Source organism: Trachemys scripta, chromosome 1 (assembly GCF_013100865.1).
Source record: "Trachemys scripta elegans isolate TJP31775 chromosome 1, CAS_Tse_1.0, whole genome shotgun sequence".
Lineage (NCBI taxonomy): Eukaryota > Metazoa > Chordata > Testudines > Emydidae > Trachemys > Trachemys scripta.
In genome coordinates, this window is record NC_048298.1 from 111,298,790 (window position 1) to 111,324,280 (window position 25,491).

General features: G+C 43.6%; 1 protein-coding gene across 1 annotated transcript in view; it reads left to right on the top strand.

Annotated features, from left to right (window-relative positions):
- Nucleotides 1-25,491, top strand: part of DERA (deoxyribose-phosphate aldolase) — an 89,260-nt gene that overhangs the window by 390 nt on the left and 63,379 nt on the right. Inside the window, exon 2 of the mRNA XM_034781929.1 lies at nt 14,522-14,619. Coding sequence (XP_034637820.1) covers nt 14,522-14,619 — 98 coding nt within the window. The remainder of the gene's footprint in view (nt 1-14,521; nt 14,620-25,491) is intronic.

Genomic DNA, 25,491 nt, shown 5'->3' on the forward strand with positions numbered 1-25,491 from the left:
GTGTGCAGAAGTAATAATGGGACTCCCACGTTTTGTTGTTGCTGGTAGATCTGTGCCTCCTGGACAGCAGAGAGGTTAGCATGGGCTAGCTGTGACCCAACAACATGACATATGGACCCCTCCAGAACAGTTAGTATCAAGATGGGAACATGTCAATTTCCACAAAACTTTCATCAGGAAGGACAGAGAAAGAGAGGCTCTCTCTAGCTGGGTGGCTAGGGTACTGGGCTGGGGTATGTCTTACACAGTTTCACTTCTGTGAAACCGTTTGAAAGTTTTTCTTTTTGTTCCAAAGCTTGAAAGTTGTTGTGCTATGGAATTATCATCTTGGGGTTGTCTCTATCTGTTTGAACTATTACTTGCTAACTTTTTATATGATGAATTATCCTGCTGGTGCACTGTCTGAGAGGAGATCACAGTTTTAAAGGAGTTTTTGTTTTATGTAAAATTGTTGAGTAGCTTTTATGAGCATATTTCAGCCTATGGCATCATTCAAGGTTTTGATGATTAAATATTTGGAATTTGCTCTTTGAACTTAGTGATTAGTCATCTGTGCCACACGGTATTTTTCTGTTTTCACAATGGTTGACCTTACTTTTATGAACTGCTTTCTTCTCAAACGGATTATTTTCTTGGTTAAACAAATGTGGGGTCTTGGCCCACAATTTGCTGTCCATAAACATTTGTGAGAACAAAAGTCCAAGGGTGCAACTGCTCACAAAGCAGTATGAAGAGGCTGATTCCAATCCTGGTTTATAATCCCGGGATGTGTTTATAAAACAGATTTTCACACTATTTCAGTAGTGAACACCCCAAAAGTCAAATATCCTGAGTCAGGGCCCCCAACATCATGAGATTGGCTTAAAAAATCATAAGCCATAAAAATTATTTTCCTTGTTCTTTAGCCTTTAGGCTAATCGTGGGTCACATTGTCAAGCTCTTCTCCATAACCATGAGGACTGGAAATATATTTTGTTGTTAAATGAATGCTATGATTCGCTTGTAATCATCTATCTCCGGAACCCGAGGCTTTAAGTAATACCCCAGTAGGGCAAGATTTAGAAAAACATTTCAGGAGTTGTCACCACTGCTGTTCCAAGCAGCTTTAGACAAATGCAGACAGTGCCACAAGAACAAGGTAGGACTCCCTGCCCTGATTGTTTTGTGACTCTAAGGTTCTGACTGAATCAATGTTTTCTCTGTTCCTTTCACCAACCTTATTGGGTGGTGAGAGAATGGGATGTTTTTCTACTCATTGCATCCTCGTGTGAATCAAGGGATTCACCTTTCTCTGTACATTCCTTTTTCTTTCCTGGAGTGAAAGCAATTATTTTCCCCACCTGGACTGATTCTGAGTTTCCCACAAGATTACTGGTTTAAAAAAAAAAAAAAAAAATTGTTGCCCTCCATTACATTATCTTTAACCAAAAGGACATCTTTTATTTCCATCTCTTTGAAATGTTGCATTTCCTACAAGCAAGCTGCTGAATTACAGTGATCTAGTGCAGCAGCTCTCAACCTTTCCAGACTACTGTACCCCTTTCAGGAGTCTGATTTGTCTTGCGTACCCACAAGTTGCACCTCACTTAAAAACTACTTGCTTACAAAGTCAGACCTAAACATATAAAAGTGTCACAGCACACTATTACTGAAAAATTGCTTGCTTTCTCATTTTTACCACATAATTATAAAATAAATCAGTTGGAATATAAACTTTTGTACTTACTCTTCAGTGCATAGTATATAAAGCAGTATAAAAAAGTCATTGTATGAAATTTTAGTTTGTACTGAATTTGCTAGTGCATTTTATGTAGCCTATTGCAAAACTAGGCAAATATCTAGATGAGTTGATGTACCCTCTGGCAGGGCCGGCAAGTTATATGGGCCCATGGTGCCCGTGCTCCAGGAATATTCAGGGGCATGGCTTCACCAATGTTTGGGGCCAAGTCTCTCCCCCATCCCTGCCTGCCACCCCCACGCGCCTCCTCTGGAACGTCTCCTGGCCCTGCCTGCTGTCCCCAGGCAATTTAAAAGGGCCCGGGGGCCCCTGGCCACCACCACTGGCAGCACAGTGAGGCTGAGGCGGCTTCCTGCCCACTCTCGCTCCGCACCACTCCCGGAAGCAGCCGGCACATCCCTGCGGCCCTGGGAGGGGGGGTTTGTCTCCGTGTGCTGCCCCTGCCCCAAGCGCCAACTCCACATGTCCCATTGGCAGGGAAATGAGGCCAAAGGCAGCTGCAGGGGCAGTGCCTGCGGGCAGTGGCACGCAGAGATCCCCCGCCCCCCTGCCTAGGAGCTGCTGCCAGAGGTCACTTTTGGGAGCTGCCTGAGGTAACCACCGCACCCCTCACCCTCTCTCGCACCCCAATCCCATGCCCTAGCCCAGAGCCCGCACCCAAACTCCCTCCCAGAGCCTTAGGCGGGGGCAGGACTTGGACCCATTCTGGGCACCACCAAAAATTATACAAACCTGCTGCCTCTGCCCCCTGGAAGATCTCTGTGTACTCACAGGAGTACGCGTATCCCTGGTTGAGAACCACTGATCTAGTGTATGATCTGGGGTAACTTGAAGTGACAGGAGAATGACTCTTAAGTGTCTCTATCTGAAAGGCATCTTTTTGCTGGCATATGTATGATAATATTCAGTGTTTGACTCACACCATCATACTGGAGGATATGTGCAAACCTTATTCATGCAGATTTAAAAAAAAAAAAAAAACACATGTAAACACTTACTTTAATATTCACATCTTAGGTGATCACTATATATGTGGTTCACTGTGAAGTGTTTATGTAGAATCCTATAATATTACCAGGCAAAGCAGATTGTATCCCTCTTAGTAAATTGTCCTCAAATAGATCCACATACATAATGGAGGTAGTATTGTCTGGTGGATAGGTTATGGGACTAACTCAGGGGCACCTGGTTTTTATTTCTGGCTGAGTTCATGAGTTGCTGCATGACCTTGGCCAAGTCACTTAACCGTTCTATACCTTGGTTTCTACCTTCTACAACAAAACTCCAAAATAATGATTTGTAAAGTACTTTGAAATCTACAACAGAAAAGTACTACATAAATTTATTATTACCACTTATTCTCTGTAATTCACATTCAAGTATGTTCAAAACACTTCTATAGCAAGTATTCCCTTCTGAAATTAATTGTTTTCCCCTCTCCAAAACAGCTCTCCTCCTTGACTTATTTTGAGTGCAAGATTATAGTATGGAAACCACTGTGGGATCCATCAGGATTAATGGTGTCATTTAAAATGTAAAATAATGTTAGAGGTTTTCCTGCCTGCATATTGGAAGAATGTTTTAAATCCATTTCTTAAAGGATATTAATATTTCAGGTCTTTTTTTTTTAGTTAAGTAAAACCTTCCTTATGCAGTGACATAGACTGTGTCCCAAATGTTAAGGTGCTTTAGTGTTTGGGAATCAAATCTGAGACACCTAGGGCCAGATTTTCTTCTGTTGGACTTATGGGTGCTCAGCATTTCTAAAAAAAACAGGCCTAAGGTGTTCCAAAATGGGCACAAATAAAATAATAAAAAAAAATCAAATGCTCTTTTCGAAAACTTTGCAGTGCTGCTGTTTTAAATATTTTTGGATTGCTTAGGTCCTGTATGTATTAATTCTTTAGATGTAAAATAAACTTCAAGCAGAAAGAGTCATTTAAAATAAAGTGCATTGTGTGGACAGAGCATGCAGACAAGCAGCTGAGGACACCAATGGATTCTCAAGAGGTAGTGATTTAACTGTCAATTACATATTTACACTGGGGAATGCAGAGAATGAATTTGGTCGGATCACCTGAAAGTTTTTCATATCAGAGTCAGAAGCATAAAATAAAGACACTTTGAACATTTACATTTCTGCCATTTTCATGGCTTTGCTTTGATGGCAACTGTCCAAACCTTTTCTCCTAGACCTATGCAACATGGGAGGGCTCAGCAGGTATTCTCAGGACTTAGCTAGCTTGTACTAATCTTTTCAATGGCAGTGCAAAGCATTTGCCTCATGCCTACCTGGCAATGCTTGCTGCACACAATCGTTGGATGGTGATTCAAGTTTTCTAGTAGACACCTAGTGGTCAAATATATTTACAAAGACTTTTAAAAGATTATTCCATTTGATTTCTTCCTTTCTCTTCTATTCTATTGCAAAAACATGTCACTTGTACATCTAAAATGTCTTATAAGGTGCCAGGATCTTTTCCATAAATGCCTATCTTTTCCATAAATGAAAGTGAGACTGTTGTCCTCAACTCATGCCATATGATATAATCACTCTTTGTTTACTGCAATTTTACATTCCTTATTTTCTGTAAAATAAAGTATAAAAAAAATCATCAATTCCATCTTCTTGCACCCTCTCCCACTGTCCCATAATATCAGAAAAAGAAAGTTACTTGATTAAAACTAAGGGCAGGTGCAGTTAGAACAGATAAAAGGAAATACCACTTTGTACAGAATACAGTCAGCCAGTGAAATTTGCTTGCCACAAGACAGTCACGGACTGAAGGCAGATTCTGAAAAGGGCTAGAGGATTTTACAATCCAACATTTTTAGTTATACATGCTGAGATTGGGGAATAAATCTCTCGTATTTATGTATAAACTGATTGTCACAGGCATCCAGGGAGGAAGGAATCTGCCCTCTCCCCTCCCACACTGCTTCCAAAGATGCCCTGACCAGGTGCTTAATCTGTGTATTTTACCACTTTCCTCTCAAGCACCAGGTATAGACTACTGGAAACAGGATAGTGGATTTGATAGACCATTGGTCTGCTTTGGTGGGGCACAGGCTACGTCTATATCAGATGAATAAAATAGACTTTTGCTGGAAAGCATTCTCCCCAGAGGAGTGACTTTTGTAATACATGCCTCTAGCATTCTCCCCTTGCCTCATTTGGGTTCACTGTGGGGTTAGCAAACTGATATACAGACTTTCCACCAGGAAGTTTATCATAATTCTCCCAGAGGGATTTTCATGTGAGGTAGCCTCATCAGAGGAAGAAGGGACGCCCTGTAACAGAGGTTACAGACGGAAGATAAAAAGAAGGATGCTTAAAACCAGAGATGCAGCTAGTCTGTGTAGAGCAGGGGTGGTCAAACTACAGCCCGCAGGTTGGATCTGGCCCATCAGGGCTTTAGTCCGGCCCATGGGATTGCCACCCCCATGGCCCTGCAGGCACTGTGCTTCTCCCGGAAGCGGCCGGCACCACATCCCTGTGGCTCCTGGGGGAGGGAGTCAGAGGGCTCCACACGCTGCCCTCACCTGTAGGCACCGCCCCCTGCAGTTCCTGTTGGCCAGGAACAGGAAACCGTGGCCAATGAGAGCTTTGGGGGAGGTACCCATAGGTGAGGGCAGCATGCGGAGGCCTCTGCCATCCACCCCAGCCCCTCAGGGGCCGCAGGGACGTGATGCTGGCCGCTTCCGGGAGCGGCACAGGGCCAGGGCAGACAGGTAGGGTGACCAGATGTCCCGATTTTATAGGGACAGTCTCGATTTTTGGGTCTTTTTCTCATACAAGCTCCTATTACCCCACCACCCCCATCCCAATTTTTCACACTTGCTGTCTGGTCACCCTATTCTGAGGACAAAGTTCATTCTTGGATATTAAACAAACAAACAAACAAATAAAATCCTTCCCATTTTCCTTAACCCAGAAATTTGAGAGTAGATGGAGGGATTTTTCCACCAGGAATATAATCTAGTTTATTTGAAAGGTATATATTTGTATAGTTGGCATTTCTGAGCCATTTACATGTGCAATCTAGCCTGTTGGAAAGTGGCATTTATATAATGCAGTGTGGCATCCTTGTTTGAGAGAGCATATTATTATTATTATTTATGTATTATTAATACCTAGCTTTTATATAGTGATTTTCATTAGTGCATGTGAAAGTGCTTTACAGAGGATGTAAATATCATTATATTGGCTTAATTTTTAAATTGAAGATTTTTTGTGATTGGCCATTTGATTTAAATATTAAACATTTCTTGTGCTTATTAAACTAATATTAGAGCAAGGTTGAAACTGGCTTACAGTTTCTCATTCAGGACTTATTTCTTTGTCTTCCTTTGAAGCATTAAACATTAACCATTGCTTAAGACTGGATGCCCCATTTTATTATTATAAGATGGGCTGGTAGCACTGCCTATTGAGGTTACCTGAGGGGGCTGAACTGAGTGGGGTGGGAGCTGCTGAACTGATGGTGGAGGTTGCCGGGGGCGGAGCTGAACTGAGGGTGTTGAGGTCCGATGGAGTAGGGAGGCTGAACGGAGGGGAGGGATAGAATGGGGGGGGGGGGCATTGAGGGACAGGATTAATGCTGGGCAGATGGATGGGCAGATGTGGGGATGAGTTGGAAGAGTGGGCACCACTGATTGCCTGCCACACTGGGGAGGGGCGGGGGAGTTCCAAAGTCAAAGGACAGACTGCGCACAAAATTTTTTTGTTTAAAATTGTAATTTTTTTGGCCAAACTTTTGAGGGCCAACTCATGACTTTTGATTTCTTGAGATTCACAGTACTGTCTCTTGTGCTCTCAGTGTGCCTTCTGTTGGCATCAAGGCAGCATGGTAGAGTAGGAGGCTGCAACCTAACTGGAATGCAGATGGGGGAGGATGAGAAGCTGCAGGGATGGGGACAAGGGAAGGAGCTTGAGAGAGGATGGGAAAGGAGCTGGGGCGGGGAGAAGGGGAGTTCAGAGCACAGGCAATCTTAATTTTGTCATTTCATAACTTTTAGGTGCTCGACTTTGCAACCTTGACATTTGTTTAATGTAATTTTATTTAGGTTTTCATACCTGTTTCCTGATTGCATTCTTTACGTGTGTGTGCCTTTATAGTAACTCATGCTTCTCTATGCCTTGGGAGAAGTGGGGGACTCCACATTGCCCAGGGTTATTCCTCCACCTAGCACTGCTCTCCCCACCTCTAGGATAAAGAATGAAAATATTTGTAAAAATACTCTTAGGTTGAGTTGGTGGACAATTTTTAACTAGTGTTTTTGTTGAAAAATGGCCTTTCTGGAAAAAAAACAGTTTCAACCGTGGATTAGCTGAAAGCGTTGTGAAAAATTTCATGTAGTTCTGACTCTGTGCACGTTTCTTATGACATTTTTGTAAAAACCATTATCAAAATTTTTCTGTTTACCCCCCCCCCGCAACTAGGTTTTTAGGTAATGTGAAAAAAAATCTGATAAATGTCCCGTCCCCCCTCCATGAAAAATAGGTCTGTTTTGAACTTTGCAAAACTGACAACTTAAAATTTTATTGTGAGTTGTTTAAAATGTTTTTGACCAGCTCTAATTTTAGAATGGATCGATTTGACCCGTGGAAAGTAATTTGTGTGATTGTGTGTAATACAGGAGCTCTTGCAGATTCCTAACATGCCTGATAATAATTGGATTTGAGTAGGTGGATCTTTGTAACTATGCAGAGTCCCCTTGAGGTCAATGGGGTTGTCTATGCGTGCGAGGGTCACCTGCATGGATCCAGTTAGACTGCGGCCATGGAAGGACAGAGATGACTGCAGCCCTGCTGAAGCCTAGCATGAGGAGCAAGGACCACTGTATTACCATGATGTGACAAGCAGGGTCCAGCCACCCGAACAAGAGAACAGAAGGTTTAACCCTCCCAAAATAAGCAGTTAAACCAACTGATTGCATACTATATTATTTTACTGTGACAATATATAGAGTAAGATCTTGTATGAAAGCTTGTAATACATAAAACTTAATCATGAGATAGGATATGGTTATGAAGGGTGTGTGTATATGTGTGTGGTGTATATCTATCTTACCTATCTATATAGGCTAGGCCAGGAAAAAACAGTAAGGAACCACCAGAGCAAATGGGAACAGCTTGAAATTGAAAAGAAAACCCCAATCTTCAGGAACTAAGAAAGGAAGGAGTTGTCCCCACTTTAAATATCTTTAGTGACTGAGGTGGAAACAAAATTCAAACCCCTTTTAAAATGAAGGGGTTTGAACTGAAGAGTATCCAGAACTTAGGGGTTAGTTTCCAGGCTGTCCGTGAATGCTGAGGGCTTGTCTACACTGGCAACGCTAAAGCGCTGCCGCAGCAGTGTTTTAACGTGGCTTGTGTAGTCTACGAGGGGTGTAGGTACCAGCGCTCGGGGTGCGGCTCCCAGCGCTGGTGCACTGTCTATACTGGCACGTTACAGCGCTGAAACTTGAAGCGCTCAGGGGGTGTGTTTTTTCACACCCCCGAGCGTGAAAGTTGCAGCGCTGTAAAGTGCCAGTGTAGACAAACCCTGAGTCCTTTGTATAGCTAGGGGGTAGGCTAAGAAACTGTTTTAAGGTAATAGGTAACACTTCTTAGAAAGGGGAATTGTATCTAATCAGAAAGGTTGCATCTTTATGTTAGTTTTCTGTGTAACTTGTATATGTTTGCTTTCCTTTGCTATTTCACCTTCGGATCTGTAGTTTTTCTATTAAATGGACTTTGTTTATTTTTATCCCAAGCGGGTCTCAATTGTGCAAATGAGTATAGTGTGTGTGCCAAAGTGAGCTGGTAACTGAGGGGCTGACTTCATGCTTTCAGGGATGACGAACCAAAGGGTGACTGTTTGAGTGTTTGGTAATTAAGAACTTGCAATGGACATATTTGGGGAGACCTGGGATTGGAAGAGTTAGTTGTTAGTGTCAAAAGTAACGCTGGTTTCAGAAATTTGAACAACCGCTGCACAGCACAAAGGCCCCCAGAGTTGCAATGTATGCAGTGACAGAGCCCCTTACTGGTTTGGGTGATACCCAAAATGTCACACGTGATTATAGTTTCGAACTCAAAAAATCAAACCTCAAAACCCACTTTACGTGGTAAGCAATTTAACACATTCCATTATGAGATTTGATCCTTGAGCTGTTACTTATATTTGTAGTTCTGTTGAACTCATTAGGCCTATGTAAATGAGTGTGGGAGGCTGGATTTGGACTATGTTTAGTTGAATTTCTCACTTTACCACTAAAAATGCAAACACTATCTTTAAAAAAAAATATTTTTTATTTTTAAGCATTCAGTTTAGCTGTTCAAAGGGATTAAATAGAAGTCCAACTTCTGGACAGGAGCAAATCTGCATTAAAAAAAGAGTGGGTTATGTAGATTGGGTATTTATAAGGTTATGTATTGAAGCAGATTTTTTTATTTATTTGTTACTGATGGAAAAGCTTAGTATTATTGGATTTGTGTTGCCAATTCAAAAGGGAATGGTTTTCCTGTTAAAACTTTAACTACAGTTTTGAAGGTTTTCAGATGTCTTCAGAGGAAAAAGTAAACTTTAAGAGAGTGATTACAGAATATTGGCTAATTAGCTGTAATGTAGCTGCTTTAATTGCTTTTATCCCTGAAGCCACATGACTATGCAGATGACTAGCAGATGACTTATTTTTTTTAAAAAAAGGAGTGTTCACACTGCAAGGTTAATGAGCCTAATTAAATATAGTTTTCCCTAGCCAGACTCTCTAAATCATAAAGTGTGGGGGGGAAATCCAAGGCAAACAGTTCTGTTTAAAATAATGGTTATGTTCTGAATTTTAATAGACAAAAGTTAAGATTGAGACTGATTTTCTTTTTTCTGAATAAAGACATTTATGTTTAAAGGTCTGGTAAGATCTCACATGGGAAACTTTGAAAATCTATTTAAAGATGATTATGCTGATACATATTTATTTATTTTTCTCTTCCCTATACCCTTCTTAATTAATAGAGATGTGTGCTTGAAGAAAGGATCTGTGCTGCATTGGAGACTCCATCTGCTCCTGCTTATTACCATAACCTTTGTCCTTCTACACCACATCCCTTACAATTTTTTGTTACCCTCACACTTTGCCTCACATGTCTAATATTACATTGTAAATTCTTCTTGGCAAGGATTTTGGTCCAGATTTTTAAAGGTATTTAGGCATTGCTCTGCTCAGCATTGTAATCTGTAAAAATCTGGACTCTTGTTTTATTCTGGTAAGAACCCGGCATGCTTTTTCGGTGTTGTACTAGTAATGATAATTAATATTGAGCAGATGACTTTTTAAGGGGGTATTGAATGGGAAAAGTGAAAACATAAGTTGAGTTAACAGAAGAATCCCTTAATGGGATGGTTGGTTTTCCTCAGTTGTCCAGCCATCTCTCGAATGGCACAGACTCAGTTGTGTCTTTTGTTTAAAACAAATATATCTGTTAACATGCTTGTTACTTCCTCAAATATATGTCTGTGATTCTCCCTCCCAGAGAAAATTACCCAGAGTTCCTCAGTAGCTTTGACCAATGGATTAACTAGCACCATATGAACTGCCATAACCAGATTAGATCATCTAGTACAGTATCATGTCCCTAAGAATGCCCAGTATCAGATGCATCAGAGAAAGTTGCTAAAGACTCCAAAGTGGATAATAATGGAATAACTTGCCCACGGGGGAAAAAAAAATAATGGAGATATCCCATCTCCTAGAACTGGAAGGGACCTTGAAAGGTCATCGAGTCCAGCCCCCTGCCTTCACTAGCAGGACCAAGTACTGATTTTGCCCCAGATCCCTAAGTGGCCCCCTCAAGGATTGAACTGACAACCCTGGGTTTAGCAGGCCAATGCTCAAACCACTGAGCTATCCCTCCCCCCGAAGGATTGTCTACACAGCAAAAGTGGTGTGCAGGCTAGCTGACACAAGCGTGCTTGAATCCAGCTAGTGTAGATAACGGTAGTAGTGAAGACCATGCAGTGTGACCATGCAGGGACCAAGTACAAGCCTTGCATGGTCCCTGGGTACGTACTCGGCTCATTAGCCAACTCTGAGGTCCGTGCTGCGCTGTGCTCACTGCTGTTGTCACTTTGGTAGGCTAACCTGTGCACAGCTTTGGCTGTGTAGACTCACGCTCAGTCAGATTTAGGTTTATGGCATAAGATAGCACAAAAGGAAAGAATTACCGATTTGTAACAAATTGGATTTAACATTCCAATCCTTCCTCTTCTGCATTCTTTCCATATTCTGTACAAGCAGTCATGTGTTACGACAGACTTTTTAGCTCCATGAAGAAGTGATGCAAAGTTAATTTTCTGACAGATCAACTCAATTGTCTTTCAGTGAGTGAGTGAGTCTGGAAAGAATCAGGACATTATGAACAAAGGGGACTCTTCACTGTTTGCCGTCCAGTGCCAGAGTAACTGGACAGTAGGTCTTATTAGAGAAGAGGTAAAGCATTTCAGACGAGGTACTGAGCTTCTAAAAGAATTGATCAAATCTTCCAAAGGGATTGAAAGGTCGTGCTGCCCCCAGTAGGTACTAAAGTTATCAGGAGTCTTGATAAATTGCAGCAAGGTCTAATGATTCTGCCTGTACACTAGGCACACAGGAGGAGAATCACAGCTGACACAGATCCATGTTTTAATTCCTCTCTGTAGACTAAGTCAAACATTGTATATAATGGCTTCTGGGAACACTGATCACTTCAGGGTCTCAACATCACTAGTACTGCTACAGCAGCAGCACAGCTGTACTGATGTAGCTGCGCCCTTGTAGCACTGCTAGTACAGAGAGCTCTCCTATCCATAGGCACTGAGTTTTTCTTTTCCCCGGGGGTGCTCCACCCCTGCTTTGCCCCGAGGCCCTGCCCCCACTCCATCCTCTCCCGCAACGCCTTGCTCTCGCTCTGCCTCTTCCTGCCCCCTGATGCCCCTACCTGCTCACTGCTCTCTGCCCTCCTCCAGCCGCTGATCAGCTGTTTGGGAGCACTGCTGATCCGCTGTGGCTGGTGAGTGCTGAGAACCCACTATTTTTTTCCCGTGGGTGCTCCAGTCGGCGGGAGAGCTTCTCCTGTTGACATAGCACTGTCCACACCGGCACTTAGGTCAGTGTAACTTATATTGCTCAGGGGGGTGGCTTTTCCACACCCCTGAGAGACTTAAAGTTATACCGAAGTGCTAGTGTGTACAAGCCCTAAGGGATCAGCTACCTTATAGTTAAACTGTTTATATGTGCATGTTCAAAGGTCTTCCAGTTGCATTTCATTTGTCAAAAATTCCTAAAGGGATGAAAATTCTACCACCAACCCCAGGCTATAAGAACATATAACTATAGCACTTTCTGATGTTTTCAGAGATGTGGGGCGAGACCAGAGTGCTGTTCCTTTGAATGTGCAGGTTTTTGACTTAGCCAATGCAGAATCATTGAGGTGGTTCTGTTATAAAATGTGTTCGCAATTACATAAATTCCTTCCTCTCTGATTTTAAAGCATAAGTGGATGTGTATGGTGAATGCTGCTACAGTCTTGATGGAAACATTACAAATTTGTAAATGATCATTTGTTCTCTATAATTACATCTGACACACTTGGTTCATTTTGATTTCTCTGCTTGCAGCCAGTGTTTTCTCTATGTCTTTGTTGCTTGTTTAATTATCTGTAAATAAATACATGGTAGTAAGAAAATGTTGGATTGGTGGGATGTTAACATTTTGCATGCTATTAGCTTTGTACAGATGTCTCCAGTTAATCTGCTGATAAACGCAGTTAAAACGCTACAGTGGCACAGCTGCAGCTGCCCTGCTGTAGCGCTTCAGTGTAGACACTACCTACACTGACGGGAGGGGTTCTCCCATTGGTTTAGATAATCCGCCTCCTCGAGAGACAGTTTCTAGATGGATGGAAGAATTCTTTTACTGACCTAGTGCTGTCTCTACCGGGGATTAGGTTGCCTTAACTTCATAACTCAGGGGTATGGATTTTTCACACCCCTGAGCAACATAACTGAGTCGACCTAACTTTTTAGCATAGACCAGGCCTTGGTTTCTTGCCTTTGTTCTGCGTTCCCACCACATCTCCCCTTAACCTCCCAGTCGCACTTGTTTCCTCCTTGAGCTTCCAGAAAGTCCCAGGTCATATATAAATTAGGAAAATGGGCTGTGCTTAAAAATGTATTGTCTAATATATTTGAACTAACACAATTTTAAACACAAACATAGACAAGGTTTAACAACTTTAAAAATGTGTTAGCTGGTCATCGTCAATCCTAGAGTCCAATGAGGAAAAAGACTTGGGCCAAGGTTTCCAAAGGTGCTTAGTGATTTTTGGTTGCCTCAGCTGTTGGGTGTTCAACTTAAGACTCTTCAAAGGGACCTGATTTTTCAGAAAGTGCAGAGCACCTACCTCCTGAAAAATTAAGCCCTTTTTAAGGTACCTCCATTTTGGTTTTAAAAAATGGAGGCACTCGGAATCACTAGTCACTTTTGGAAATCTTACCTTTGAAGCTTTGCATATCCATAGGTAAGTTGTCTTCAGAGTGACCACATGGCTTAATTCCCGGGTCAAGAGATATTTAGGAAGAACTAGTTGGAGTTTAACTGACCATAGATTTATAGAATATTTTTCTTTGCTTATATCCATCTGCCTTTAGTTTCATCATTGACTCGTTATTTGATCAAGAGGATATGTACACAAGTGAACGTTAGTTCAAATTAAAACATTTGCATTGTCATGCCAATGAAAGTTTCAAAGTTGAAGATGTAGAAAGCCTAATCCTGGAATGTGCTGAGTGCCCTCCGCTCTCATTTGCTATTTAGCCTGTTTTCAAAAGTGGATGTTCATTTGGGTGCCTCCAATTTTTGGTGCTCAGCATGGAACAACTTAGGCCTGACTATCCGAGTTGGGGAGAAGCCAGAGCGCCTGTTGACTTCACTTGCAGTTTGTGGATGCCCAGCACCCAACATCCAAATCATTACCCACTTTTGAATGTTCTGCCATCAATTTCCTTAAAGACTGAGAGTGCTTAGCACCTCTTAGGGAGTATGCAGCATCTCATAGGTTTTGAGAGGTGTGTGTGTGTGGGTGTGTGTGTGTGTGTGTGCGTGTGTGTGTTTTTCAAAGAATGGATGATTCTAGAAACTGGTAAACACAGGGCCTGATCTGTAGGCTGCTAGTTGAAATTCGCCTGGGACAATAGTGACCCAAACTCCTTACCATCACAGGCACTGGGTGGTAGCTTTGGTGAAAAGTGATGGCATGAGCATAGATCCCAGGAGACAAGTGGCCACATCACAATTGGTTATAACTGGCAGCCTGAGCAGAGCAGCCAAAGGTTGAACGGGCACAATCTTGCCCCTCAAGGGACAAGTCAGAGGTTAGTGAAGCACACTGGTGGGCAGTGTGAGGAAACTGAATTGCCATTTTCTGTGCTGTACGTCTTATAGGCATAGAAGATTTCAGAGTCCAGGACTAGCAATCTGTCATCCTTCAACACCATTAAATTAACTCAGAAGTTTTAAAGGGAAACAAAAAGCCAATATATACATCTGATTCACAGACCCTTCCCTTGAATAAGTGTTGACAAGGTGTCACGCTAAAGGGGTTTTTAATATTTTGCATAGGTGAAAGACCTTTACGTCCTCAAAGGGGCACACGAGTCCAAAGCTACCTTCAAAGGACTTGAATTATAAGGACCTTTCCTTTTAAAATACCATTAAAATATATTAAAAATACACTAAAATTAATGGGAGTCTTCTTCCTAGACCTTGGCTCGATCTCAAGAGTGCAAGTGAATCAACCTGCAGTTATAAGGCATGCAGAACAAATTCAGGCACGAAGAACTGTGAAAAAGGATTGGCAAGTAAGTGCTCTTTTTAAGCATTCTGTTTCTGTATATTTAAAGCAGTCATTTCCCCTCTCTAGACTGTAGTATTGGATTTCATTCAAGATGCATGTAAACCTAAAAGATTGCAGTTGTCCATGTCTTATTTTAATAATTTGTATTTGATGATGATGAGTTGGACTAAGATGATGCATTTATCCAAAAAAGTTAAAAACCTGATAACTCATGAGTGGCCAAACTACAAATGAATTTCAGGCATCTTTATTCATGAGTGGATTAAATTGTATATTACTATCCAAGCATATTTATTCTGTTTCCCAGACAGATCTCTCTACAAAGTCTAATTTTTTAATTTTTAAAGCTGTATGATATGATTGTGGTCCCTGTCAAGTTTGACCTACCTAACTGTTTTTTTCCTTAATGATGCCGAATGTGTGATTTTTGCTTAACCAGTTATGTACAATTCAGAATACGCAATTTACTGTGGAACTCTTGGTAAAGAAATTGGTACGTCATGCATGTTAAGGGAGTTGATTCTGCAACCCTTACGCATGTTGAGCAGTATTTTGCCAGGAGTCCCACTGGCTTCAGAGGGGCGACTTGCATTAATAAATGTTTAACATACATAAAAGGTATGGAACTGGACCCTGTGATAGAAATCCTAGCAAGGTGCAAGAGTGTCCCAAGACTTGGCCAAATTTTGCCTTCAAATACACGCACAGCTTTCAGAGTTTCCAGTGGGAGCCCTATTGGAGGGCAGAACTTGACCCATAGGAAGTTGTGGTAGTGTCTTAAAGAAAAACTACACCTGTTCAGCTGTATAAAAAAAAAATCATAGAATAGGTAAAAATGGCTTATCTCCAGGAATAAACTGAAAACTTTAAACACTGAATTAGGAAATTGTTACATTATAATTGGCATTTCTAAGCTTATGGCTGGAGGCAGCCCTCTTGTCAAAACTTGTGATACTAGAGGCCAAATTCAACCCTGGTGTAAATGGGCATAGTTCCCATGGACTACAGTGAAAGTTCTCTGTTTACATCGGCATGCATTTGATGCTATCAATGTGAAAACCCAGTGGAAGAATCTGTAAGACCGCTTTCTACCTTGGTATAAGAACTGTTCAACAATCATAACATTAATGGTTCAAAAACACACTTTTAAACATCATTTCCTCCCCAGTCTGTTACAGCAAGTTTAAGGCAGGTTGGAAGCTGGTTTACAGTCTCTCCTATGAGTGTCCTGCACTGTTTAGGGTCACATTGTAGCTATATGGTCTTCCCCCAGTGCTAGGTTGAGAAATACCAATAGTGATAAAAAAAAATCTTGGAGTGCTTCTTAACCTAGAGAACATTTAGATGCTTGGGGCCTGATTCTCTACTCCCTGGGCATTCATTTGTACCTGTGTGAAGTGGGTATAAAACAGGAACAGGAGCACAAGAGCCAGCAAACAGAGCTGTAAACGGGAGTTTGAGTGGGAGTTCTGTTGGAGGAGAAGAGAGGAGGCAAGCCCCTGTACCTTAGAGGCAGTGAGTGAGTTTTGTGTGTGTTTTTTCTGTTTTGTGGGCGGGGGAGGGGGTTGTTTTTTTTTTTTTTTTTTTTTTTTCCTGTTCAGTTTTCAGACACTGTTCGGAGACAGTGTGAAACACAAGCAGAAACAACTATGATGTTCAGCAATGCAAGAAGCATGGGAACTACAATGTAGGAACTAGAACTACTGGTGCTGAAAGTGAAACCAGATATTCTCGGAATAACAGAAACATGGTGGAATAGTAGTCATGACTAGAGTACAGGAATTGAAGGGCATGTGCTGTTCAGAAAAGACAGAAATAAAGGTAAAGGTAGTATTGTATGTAATGATGAGGTAGACTGGAAAGAAATTAGAAGTGATGGAATGGATAAGACAGAGTCTGTTTGGGCTAAAAGCACTTTGGGGAAGAAAGCTAGTAGTGGTTCTCCTGGGATAGTGCTTGATCAGCAGATGGGGTATGCTACAGACCACCAGGATCCAGTTTGGATATGGATAGAGACCTCTAATGTTTTTAATGAAATAAATATTACTGGGAATTGAGTGATTATGGGAGACTTTAAGTTCTCTGATATAGATTGGAGGACAAGTTCTACTAATAATAGTAGGGTCCAGATTTTCCTAGATGTGATAGCTGACTGATTTCTTCACCAAATAGTTGCTGACCACCAAGAGGTGATGTCATTGTAGATCTAGTTCTGGTGAGTAGTGAGGACCTCCTAGATGAACTGGTTGTAGGGGACAACCTTGGTTCACGTGATTGTGAGCTAATTCAGTTTAAACTAAATGGAAGAATAAACAAAACATAGATCTGCAACTAGGGTCCTTGATTTCAAAAGGGTAAACTTAAAAAAATTAAGGGAATTAGTTAGGGAAGTGGACTGGACTGAAGAACTCAAGGATCTAAATGTGGAGGAGGCTTGGAATAACTTTAGGTCAAAGTTGCAGAAATTATCTGAAGCCTGCATCCCAAGCAAGGGGAAAAGCCTTGTAGGGAAGTGTTTGACACGAAGCTGGATGAGCAAGCATCTCAAACAGGTGATTAAGAGAAAGCAGAAAGCCTACAAGGAATGGAAGATGGGATGTATCAGCAAGGAAAGCTACTTCTTGGAGGTCAGAAAGTGTAGGAATAAAGTGAGAACTACCAAAAGCCAAGCAGAGTTGGACCTTGCAAAGAGAATTAAAACCATTAGTTTCTATAGCCATATAAATAAGAACATAATGAGTAAAGAAGAAGTGGGACCGCTAAGCGCTGAGGATGGGGTAGAGATTAAAGATAATCTAGGTGTCACACCATCTGGTATGGGACACAAGCGCCAATCTCAGGTCAGACTGCTAGAATACAGGGCATATACCTCAGACTGGTGGTGTAGTCTATCATAAGGTGACATAGTTGTTAGTCCATAAAATCACTATACTGGTTCACAAAGTGTTGAATGGATTACAAACATTTGCCAGAGCTTGTATAAATAATTTAGCTGTTTTCAGTAACTCCTGGCAAGATCACATAAATCATGTAAGAATTGTGTTACAAAAGCTGAAGGAACTCCACCTCACTGCCAAGGTCTCCAAATGCAGAATAGGGTTTGCAAAAGTATCCTATATATAGGACACAGGATGAACAATGGGTTGGTATGCTCTGATCTCTTACAAGTAGAGGCCATCAAAAGCTGGCCTGCCCCTAGACCAAAGAAGCAGGTCCAATCCATTATTGGTCTGGCTAATTGTTACAATAGGTTTGTAAAGGGGTTCGGTAACGTTGTGACCCCCATAACAGTCCTTACAAAGAATGGGAAATTCTTAGGATGTATTCAGCAGTGTCTGGGACACCCATTCCTACATCAACTTTGTGTTTGGAGTGTGACGCTGTATATAAAAAAAAGATGACCATGTTTACATGAAGATTCACTGTGCAAAGGTTCAAGAAGGGTATTGAACAAACTGACCTCAGAGACAAACTGTCTAAGCAGAAAGCATGGTGTAACAAAAATACTTGTGAACACTCATTTGTAATGAAAATTATGGTGCTTATGGTAAACCGTGTAATGAAAAACAAGATTTATCATTAGCACCATAACTAGTCATTAGCGTTTCCTTTACCTTAGTGTTTCACTTGACATATGCCTTTAATTCAATCATATCTTTAGGGTTCAGTGAGGTAAGGGTGTAGGAGAATCTTGTATACTAGCAGACCCTCACCTTCAGGATCCAGCCCTTCTCCGCCTCCCATTCCTGGACAATTTGTAATCTGAGCCTTCTTGTTTAAAAGACTCTACTTGCTGACTAGGAATATCTGTTTCTAGCAGCATCCTCTCAGCAGCTTTCTTTGGGTAAGTGGCTATGAGCAAAGCTCCCTTCCCCCTCCCAGCCAGTTAATTTGGATGTTTACAGACACTGCTGACTGCTTGATTTTGAATCCACAGCCGTTACAAGTTCAAAGACTGGCCACCGTCTCTAGGAAGATACAGTCAGTTTCCACCCACATGTCAGAATCAGTGTCCTGGTGACTTTCAACTATTAAATTGTGCTTCCACATGGAATCAGATGTGCCTGAGCTCACTAGGACATATTCAAAGGGTCTAGAGGAGAGAGTCTGTCTACCACCACCTTTTGTGTTCCTGAGGGTTTGTCTGCACAGCTGCTCTGCTCTGAAAAGTCAGTTACCCAAGCAGGATCTGACACAGAAGCTAGATGGACAGGTGCTGCATCAGCCTCTCTGTCCTGGGCATTTTCCATTAAGGAATCAGCATAGGATATGCCAACCACTCTACTACTCTAAAATGCTGGTTAGGCAAAGCCAACTGGTTACAGGGCGTCTTTATATTCCCCCAAAATTCTTTTTCCATTTTCCCCTTCTGAAACCTTTGCAAAGCCACCTTTCCTGGTACTCTGTAGAGTTAAGTCAGTAGAGCTATGCTCAGCTGGAAAACTCTGGCATTTAGCAATGGGGACAGCTTTTTCAGTGGGTACACTGCTATTCTCCACAGACAATGGCTCTTCTCGAGCTATTGGGAGCAATTCTCTCCTGCACTCTTCAGGCACAATTAATTATCTGTTTCCAAGTTCACTAGGAAGTCTCTCTTTCCCTGAAGGAGCCTTCCTAAACAAAAATCCTCCCCTTCCTTCTTCAGTTGAGGCTCTACTCTGAGCAGCAACAAATTCTTCCTGTGTTTAATTTAAGTCCAGAATCACCTCAGAATCGTATCAGACAAGTTCTTAACTGGCATAAGCTGGGAGACGCTCTCTACCTGCTCGCAGTTTTCCTTACTGACACCAGGCAGGGTACCTGCATCAGAGCCATAACTTCTCTGTGACCTGGTTATGATATTAACCTGATGAAACATAATTATGATATCATTAACAATCAAGATATCAGTGGGTAGCAAATCGCGAATACCAACCACAATATCACCTTTAAAATTTTCCCACTCCAGGTGGATTTTGGCCAAAAGTACTTTCACAGACAACTCAGAGAGCCAAAATATTCACACACCTATCTGGCAACAAATCTCCTGCTCTGACAAGATTTCCTTTAACTAAAGTAATATCAGATGCTTAACGGTGCCATCCTACACAGCTAACATTATTAACTTTTGCACTGTTAATTATTTGCTACCATCCAGAGAATCAGCATTAATATAATTCGTGGGGTCATTCCCTTCCTTTTCCATCTCCTTTCAGGCTAAGTGACAGCATTTGCACTCAAGGTGGCAGTGTTAGTGCTTACATGGTTAGCCTCTGTATTTAAGGTAACAGCATTAGCACTCAAAGCGGGTTTTGTGGGTGCAGACTGTGGAGTGTTTTTAAGGTTTGGGCAATTTGGTTTTATCTGTCATGGGATTCCATTGTGATTACAGATCACCTGTTTCCTCTTAGAGTGAGAGGTTTTATGTTCTGGACTTTTCTGAGGTTATTTAACAAAATTAGGGTTAGGTTTATTCTTAAGCCTTTGAACCCTTTTAAATTGGGGTGCAGAGGGATTACCTTTCCTCTGGGGCTTATACCCCTCAGGAGCCTTGTTTGCTATACATTTGTCATCAATTTCTGCTGCTTTTAAAACTGAGTCAGGCTTTCTATCACATACTGTAGCCTTAACATCTTCAGGCGTCAGCCTAAGCAACTGCTCTAGAGTAGTTAAATTCAACAGTTTACCAACGTTGTCATATATGCTCCTGCTCCCATGACCCACTTCTTAACATAACCAAGCAGTTAATGTTACTTATGTGGAATGCACACATAATTGGACATCTTAAGATTTCTAAATTTCAACCTATAGGGCTCAGGAGTCATTTTAACCTTTTCAGTACAGTTGCTTTTAATCTTTTTATAATCCAAAGCTTCCTTCACCCCCATTTCACTAAACACTTGCCTCCCTTTACCAGTCAATTTGGTCAGGAGAATCAGCATCCAGTTTTCTTCTGGAATGTTATGAACACCACAAAGTAGATAAAAATTCTTCAAGCTACTTAGATTCTTTATAAATTGGGCAGGTTTTATCTCAGTCTCTGTTGTTGAAAGAAGTATCCACAGGGTGTTCTCTTTGCCTGTTCAGGACATGGAGTTGCAGCTTGTGAGCCTCTACCTGTTTTTGATGTGCTTCTCTCTCGGCTTGTATCTGTTCCATGTGCGTTTTATGAGCCTCCTTTTCAATTTCAGCCTCTGCTAGGCATCTTTGGTATGCTCTTTCCTCTGCATCCTCAGCCTCCTTCTCCTTCATTTGAAGTTCTGCCATTTTTTCTTCATGCTCAAACTGTTGCTTGTTCGCCAAGGTCTGCATCTGGATTGCCTCTGCTGCTGCCTTTTGGTCACATTCCATGAGCAAATCTCTCATCTCCTGATTGGAGATGTCCCCCGTAAGACCTATTCTTCTATCTTTACATACTTTTTAAGTTCATAACCTCATAAGATTGTGACTGACTCATGGTCACTAACTTTTAACTCTTAAAACTCTCAATATCAACTTTTAATGTTAACAGCACTGGGTTCTGATCCAAAGCCCAATTGACCTATGTGTATCCTGCCAAGACTATGCCAATTGTCATGACACTTGGTTTGGGACTCAGCTAAAATCACTCTCGGGTCACATTGCCAGTCTATCCAGACTGGTGGTGTAGTCTACCATAATACTTCACCAAGCCAGTAACAAATGTGTTCTTCCAAAATACTGTACTAGTTATCATGGAGTCACTGACAGTCCCCTTCAGGCCCTTTAGCCCTTCATGACTTCTGTGATAAATCATTATTAAAACCAGAAATCACATATATTAGGTTCTTCCATTTCCAAAGAACCAGAAACTCACTCTAGATCAATATGTATTTCTGGATCTCACCCAAAAACCAAGCTGATAGCCAGTCCTTTAGTAAACTAAACTAAAGGTTGAAATAAAAGAGAAAAGAGTTACTAAATGGTTAAAATGAATCATATACATTACAGTTGATTTCAGAATCTGTAGATCAGGGTAATAGCAGTGATGTTTAATCTGCTAGTTTGCAATAAGTCTCTTGTATGTCCAAAAGTTCTTCTTTGAGTGCTTGCTCATGTCCATTCCATATTAGGTGTGTGTGCTCGCCACATGCACCGGTGCCAGAAATTTTTCCCTTAGCAGTATTCGTAGGGGACTGGCTCTGGCACCCTCTGGAGTGGCACCCGCATGGTGTGATATAAGGGGCACCGCTGGCTGCCCTCACCTCAGTTCCTTCGTGCTGCCAGTGATGGTGCTGGAACTTCTGCTGCTTCGTCTAGTGTTGTTTCGTTCTCAGTTCTTGAGAACTTTGAAAACCTGTAATATGGTTGTATATAGTTAGTAGTTCTTAGTTACCCTTAGTAGTAGTTCTCAACTCTTCGTTAGTCCCAAACGGGACTCAGCCAGGGGATGGGGCATGCTTTAAGCCCTGTGATTGATGCAGATGGCCTATGCCCGTCAGTGATCCACATACCAGCTGCCTAAGGTGCTTGGGTGAATGGCACATAAGTGATAAGTGCCATATCTGCAAGTCCTTCACACCTAGGACAAAGAAGGAATGTGATACCCGTCTGAAAGCGCTCCTGATGGAGTCGGCACTCACTCCAGCACTGGAGCAATGGTCTGACTCTTCACCGAGCGCCGCAGCCTCCGTGCGCAGTGCTCTGCTGGCACCATCCACAAGCCAGCACCGGTCCCCCTCCACAGCTCTGGTCAAGAAGCCGAAAAAGACTGTGAGGGGAAGATCTCCTACCTCCCGCAAGGGAAAGGGGAGGGCTGGGGATGAGCCATGACCTGTGCCAGGCAGCTCAACACCCTGATTGGGAACTTGGGCCCCAGCTCAGGTCGAGAGGTGCAGCCCATCCCATACTTTGCCTGCGACCCCGGATAGCGGTGTTGGCCTAGGTCAGTTTCAGGTGCCCTCGACGCCCGAAGCCCTTCAGATGGCTCAGAAGATCCTGACCCTCCCAGTGCCGCCCACACTGGCTCCAGTGGTATCCCGGTCTCAGGGAAAATCCGTGTTGGGACCTATATGTGTGTCCCTGCCTCAGCGGCACCATTCCCCAAAGAGAGGGATGTCTTGCCATCGCTCGCCCGCCCGAAGCCGTCACACCTCAGGACTAGAGGCAGGCTCAGCTAAGCCCGCTTCAGTTCCTGCACTAGGGTCACCGATCGAGGGACTCGAGGCATACTTCGCTGGTGGATTGGTGCAGACCCTCTGGGGCATGTGCCACTTGGCAGGAACTCCGGGACCAGCCCCGACCGACTCCAAGGGCCTGGTACCGATGCCGGGACCGTATGGACACCAGAGACCGCTGATCGCTGGGCCGTCATTGCCCATCTCCAAGAAGGAGATCACCCTACTCAAGGTGATCCTCCCGGCAACCGGCCTGTAGTAGCTTCTGGTCCCGTTTGACGTCCCGGTACTGGTTGAGAAGCATGAGGCGTGGATTGCCAGGTATCCGATGCAGATCCACCAAATGCCGTCGGTCCCTGAGAGCCTGACCAAGACAATCTCACTCGGACAGATCGGCTTTGGGACGCTGAGACCGGCACCGGTCAAACAAGAGCCACTGCTCAGCCCGATCCTGGTCGCCCGGTACCGACCACTCTGTTGGTAGCTCCGGCTCTGAGTGAGGTTCCCTGACTGCGGGACAAGCCCCGGTACCGGTGGTGCCAACTACATTATCAGCAACGAAACCTGTTCCATGGCCCCAAGTGCAGTGGCTGGCACCATGGTACCTGTGGAACCCCTGGGGGTTCACCCAACCTTCCCAGGCTGCCCAATTGGTGTCTGGAGCCTCGGAGTGGCCAGGGACTCGGTATCCAGTCCCCCTCCAGTGCTCGAGGCTTCAGGGGATAAGACCCTGCAGATCCAGGAGGACCCGGGGGAGCAAGCTGCTGGACCACCAATGGACGTGGAGGTGGCACCGGCATCCTCCTCGTCATTGCCAGACAAGGCTATCACGGGGGGCCCCCCTCACCCAGTTCCTCAGGATGACACCAAGGTGCACCAGGAACTTTTGAAGAGGGTTGCTTCTAACCTGGGGCTTCAGGCAGAGGAATTGGAAGAGCCCTTGGACTCTCTGTTTGATGTCCTCTGGTCCTCGGTTCCCACCAGGGTGGCCCTACCCCTTCATGAAGGGGTCTCCAAATCACTAATGCCCTGTGGCAGACCCCCTCTTCCCTGGCGCCTATCTCTAAAAGAGCTGAGCGTAAGTACTTGTGCCAACCAAAGGGCACGAAAACCTATACTCTGACGCAGCCCCCAGTTCCCTTGTGGTTGAGGGGGTTACAACCCGGGACCACCCCCAAAAATAAGGACTCGCGGAGGCTGGATTTTTTCAGACGTAAAGTTTATTCGTCTTCCAGCCTTCAGCTGAGAGTAGCCAACCATCAAGCCCTCCTTGGCCGATATACCTTCAATATGTGGCAAGCCAAGTTCAAAGGATGGCTCCCTGAGGCTTCCAAGAAGAGTTTCCAAGCGATCCTCGATGAGGGCATGACTGCGGCCAAGGCGGCCCTCCAGGCAGTGTCAGATGCTGCTGCTGCTGCTGCTGCCTGCACCATGGCTTCCGCTATCTCCATATGGTGAGTCTCTTGGCTGCTCCTCTCTGGGTTGTCCACCGAGGCCTAGCAGTCATTGCAGGATCTGCCCTTCGACGGTCCTATTTGCAGAGCAAACAGACAGCAAGTTGCATGGCCTCAAGGACTCCCGCACCACCCTGAAAACCGTGGGTCTCTACGTCCCAGCCCTGGCACATGAACGGTTCAAACCACAGCAGCCTCAGGGCCAGGGGAGCCAGCCTCGGAAAGACCAGCCCCATAAACGAGCCAAGGGTTACAAGCACCGCCCGAGCCACCCGCCTCCACCCTCTGCCCAGTTGGGCTCAACCTGTAAGCAGGGGGCCAAACAGTCGTTTTGAGGGCGCGCCCGAGAGCGACCTACCAGACTATTCCCTGGATCCATCTTTCCCAGTGTTATCTGACCACCTTTCCCCTTTCCTCCTGGCTTGGACCGCTATAACTTCGGACCTCTGGGTCCTCAGCACAGTGAAAAGGGGTTATACCCTCCAGTGCCTTTATACTCTTCCCCCCTCTTCCCGCCCCCCTTCCCCGTTCCTCTTCAGGGACCCCTCTCATGAGAGTCTCTCCTCGTGCAGGAGGTTACTACAGCTGGATGTGGTGGAAAAAGTTCCTCTAGAGTACAGGAACGGGGGGGGGGGGGGGGGGTGTTCCTGGGTTATTCCTGGTACTTTTTAATCCCAAAGGCCAAGGATGGTATACGGCCCATCCTGGACCTGCGAGACCTCAACAAGTAAAGTTCCGCGTGGTCTCTCTGGCTTCCTGGATCCGTGAAACTAGTATGCCGTCCTCAACTTGAAGGACGCATACTTCCACATAGTGATTTTTCAAGGACACAGACACTTCCTCTGGTTTACAGTGGGGCCCCACCACTACCAGTTTACGATCCTCCCATTCGGCCTGGCGACAGCACCGAGGGGGATTACTAAATGCATGTTGGTGGTAGTGGCTTACCTCAGTCGCCGGGGTATCCAAATCTACCCGTACCTTGATGACTGGATTTCAGTAAGGCATCTGATACAATTTCACGTGGGAAATTATTAGTTAAATTGGAGAAGATGGGGATTAATATGAGAATTGAAAAATGGATAAGGAACTGGTTAAAGGGGAGACTGCAACAGGTCATATTGAATAGTGATCTGTCAGGCTGGAGGAAGGTTATTAGTGGAGTTCCGTAGGGATCAGTATTGGTCCCATCTTATTTAACATTTTTACTAAAGACCTTGGCACAAAAAGGGGGAGTGTGCTAATAAAATTTGCAGATGACACAAAGTTGGGAGGTACAGTATTGCCAATCTGGAGGAGGACTGGAAT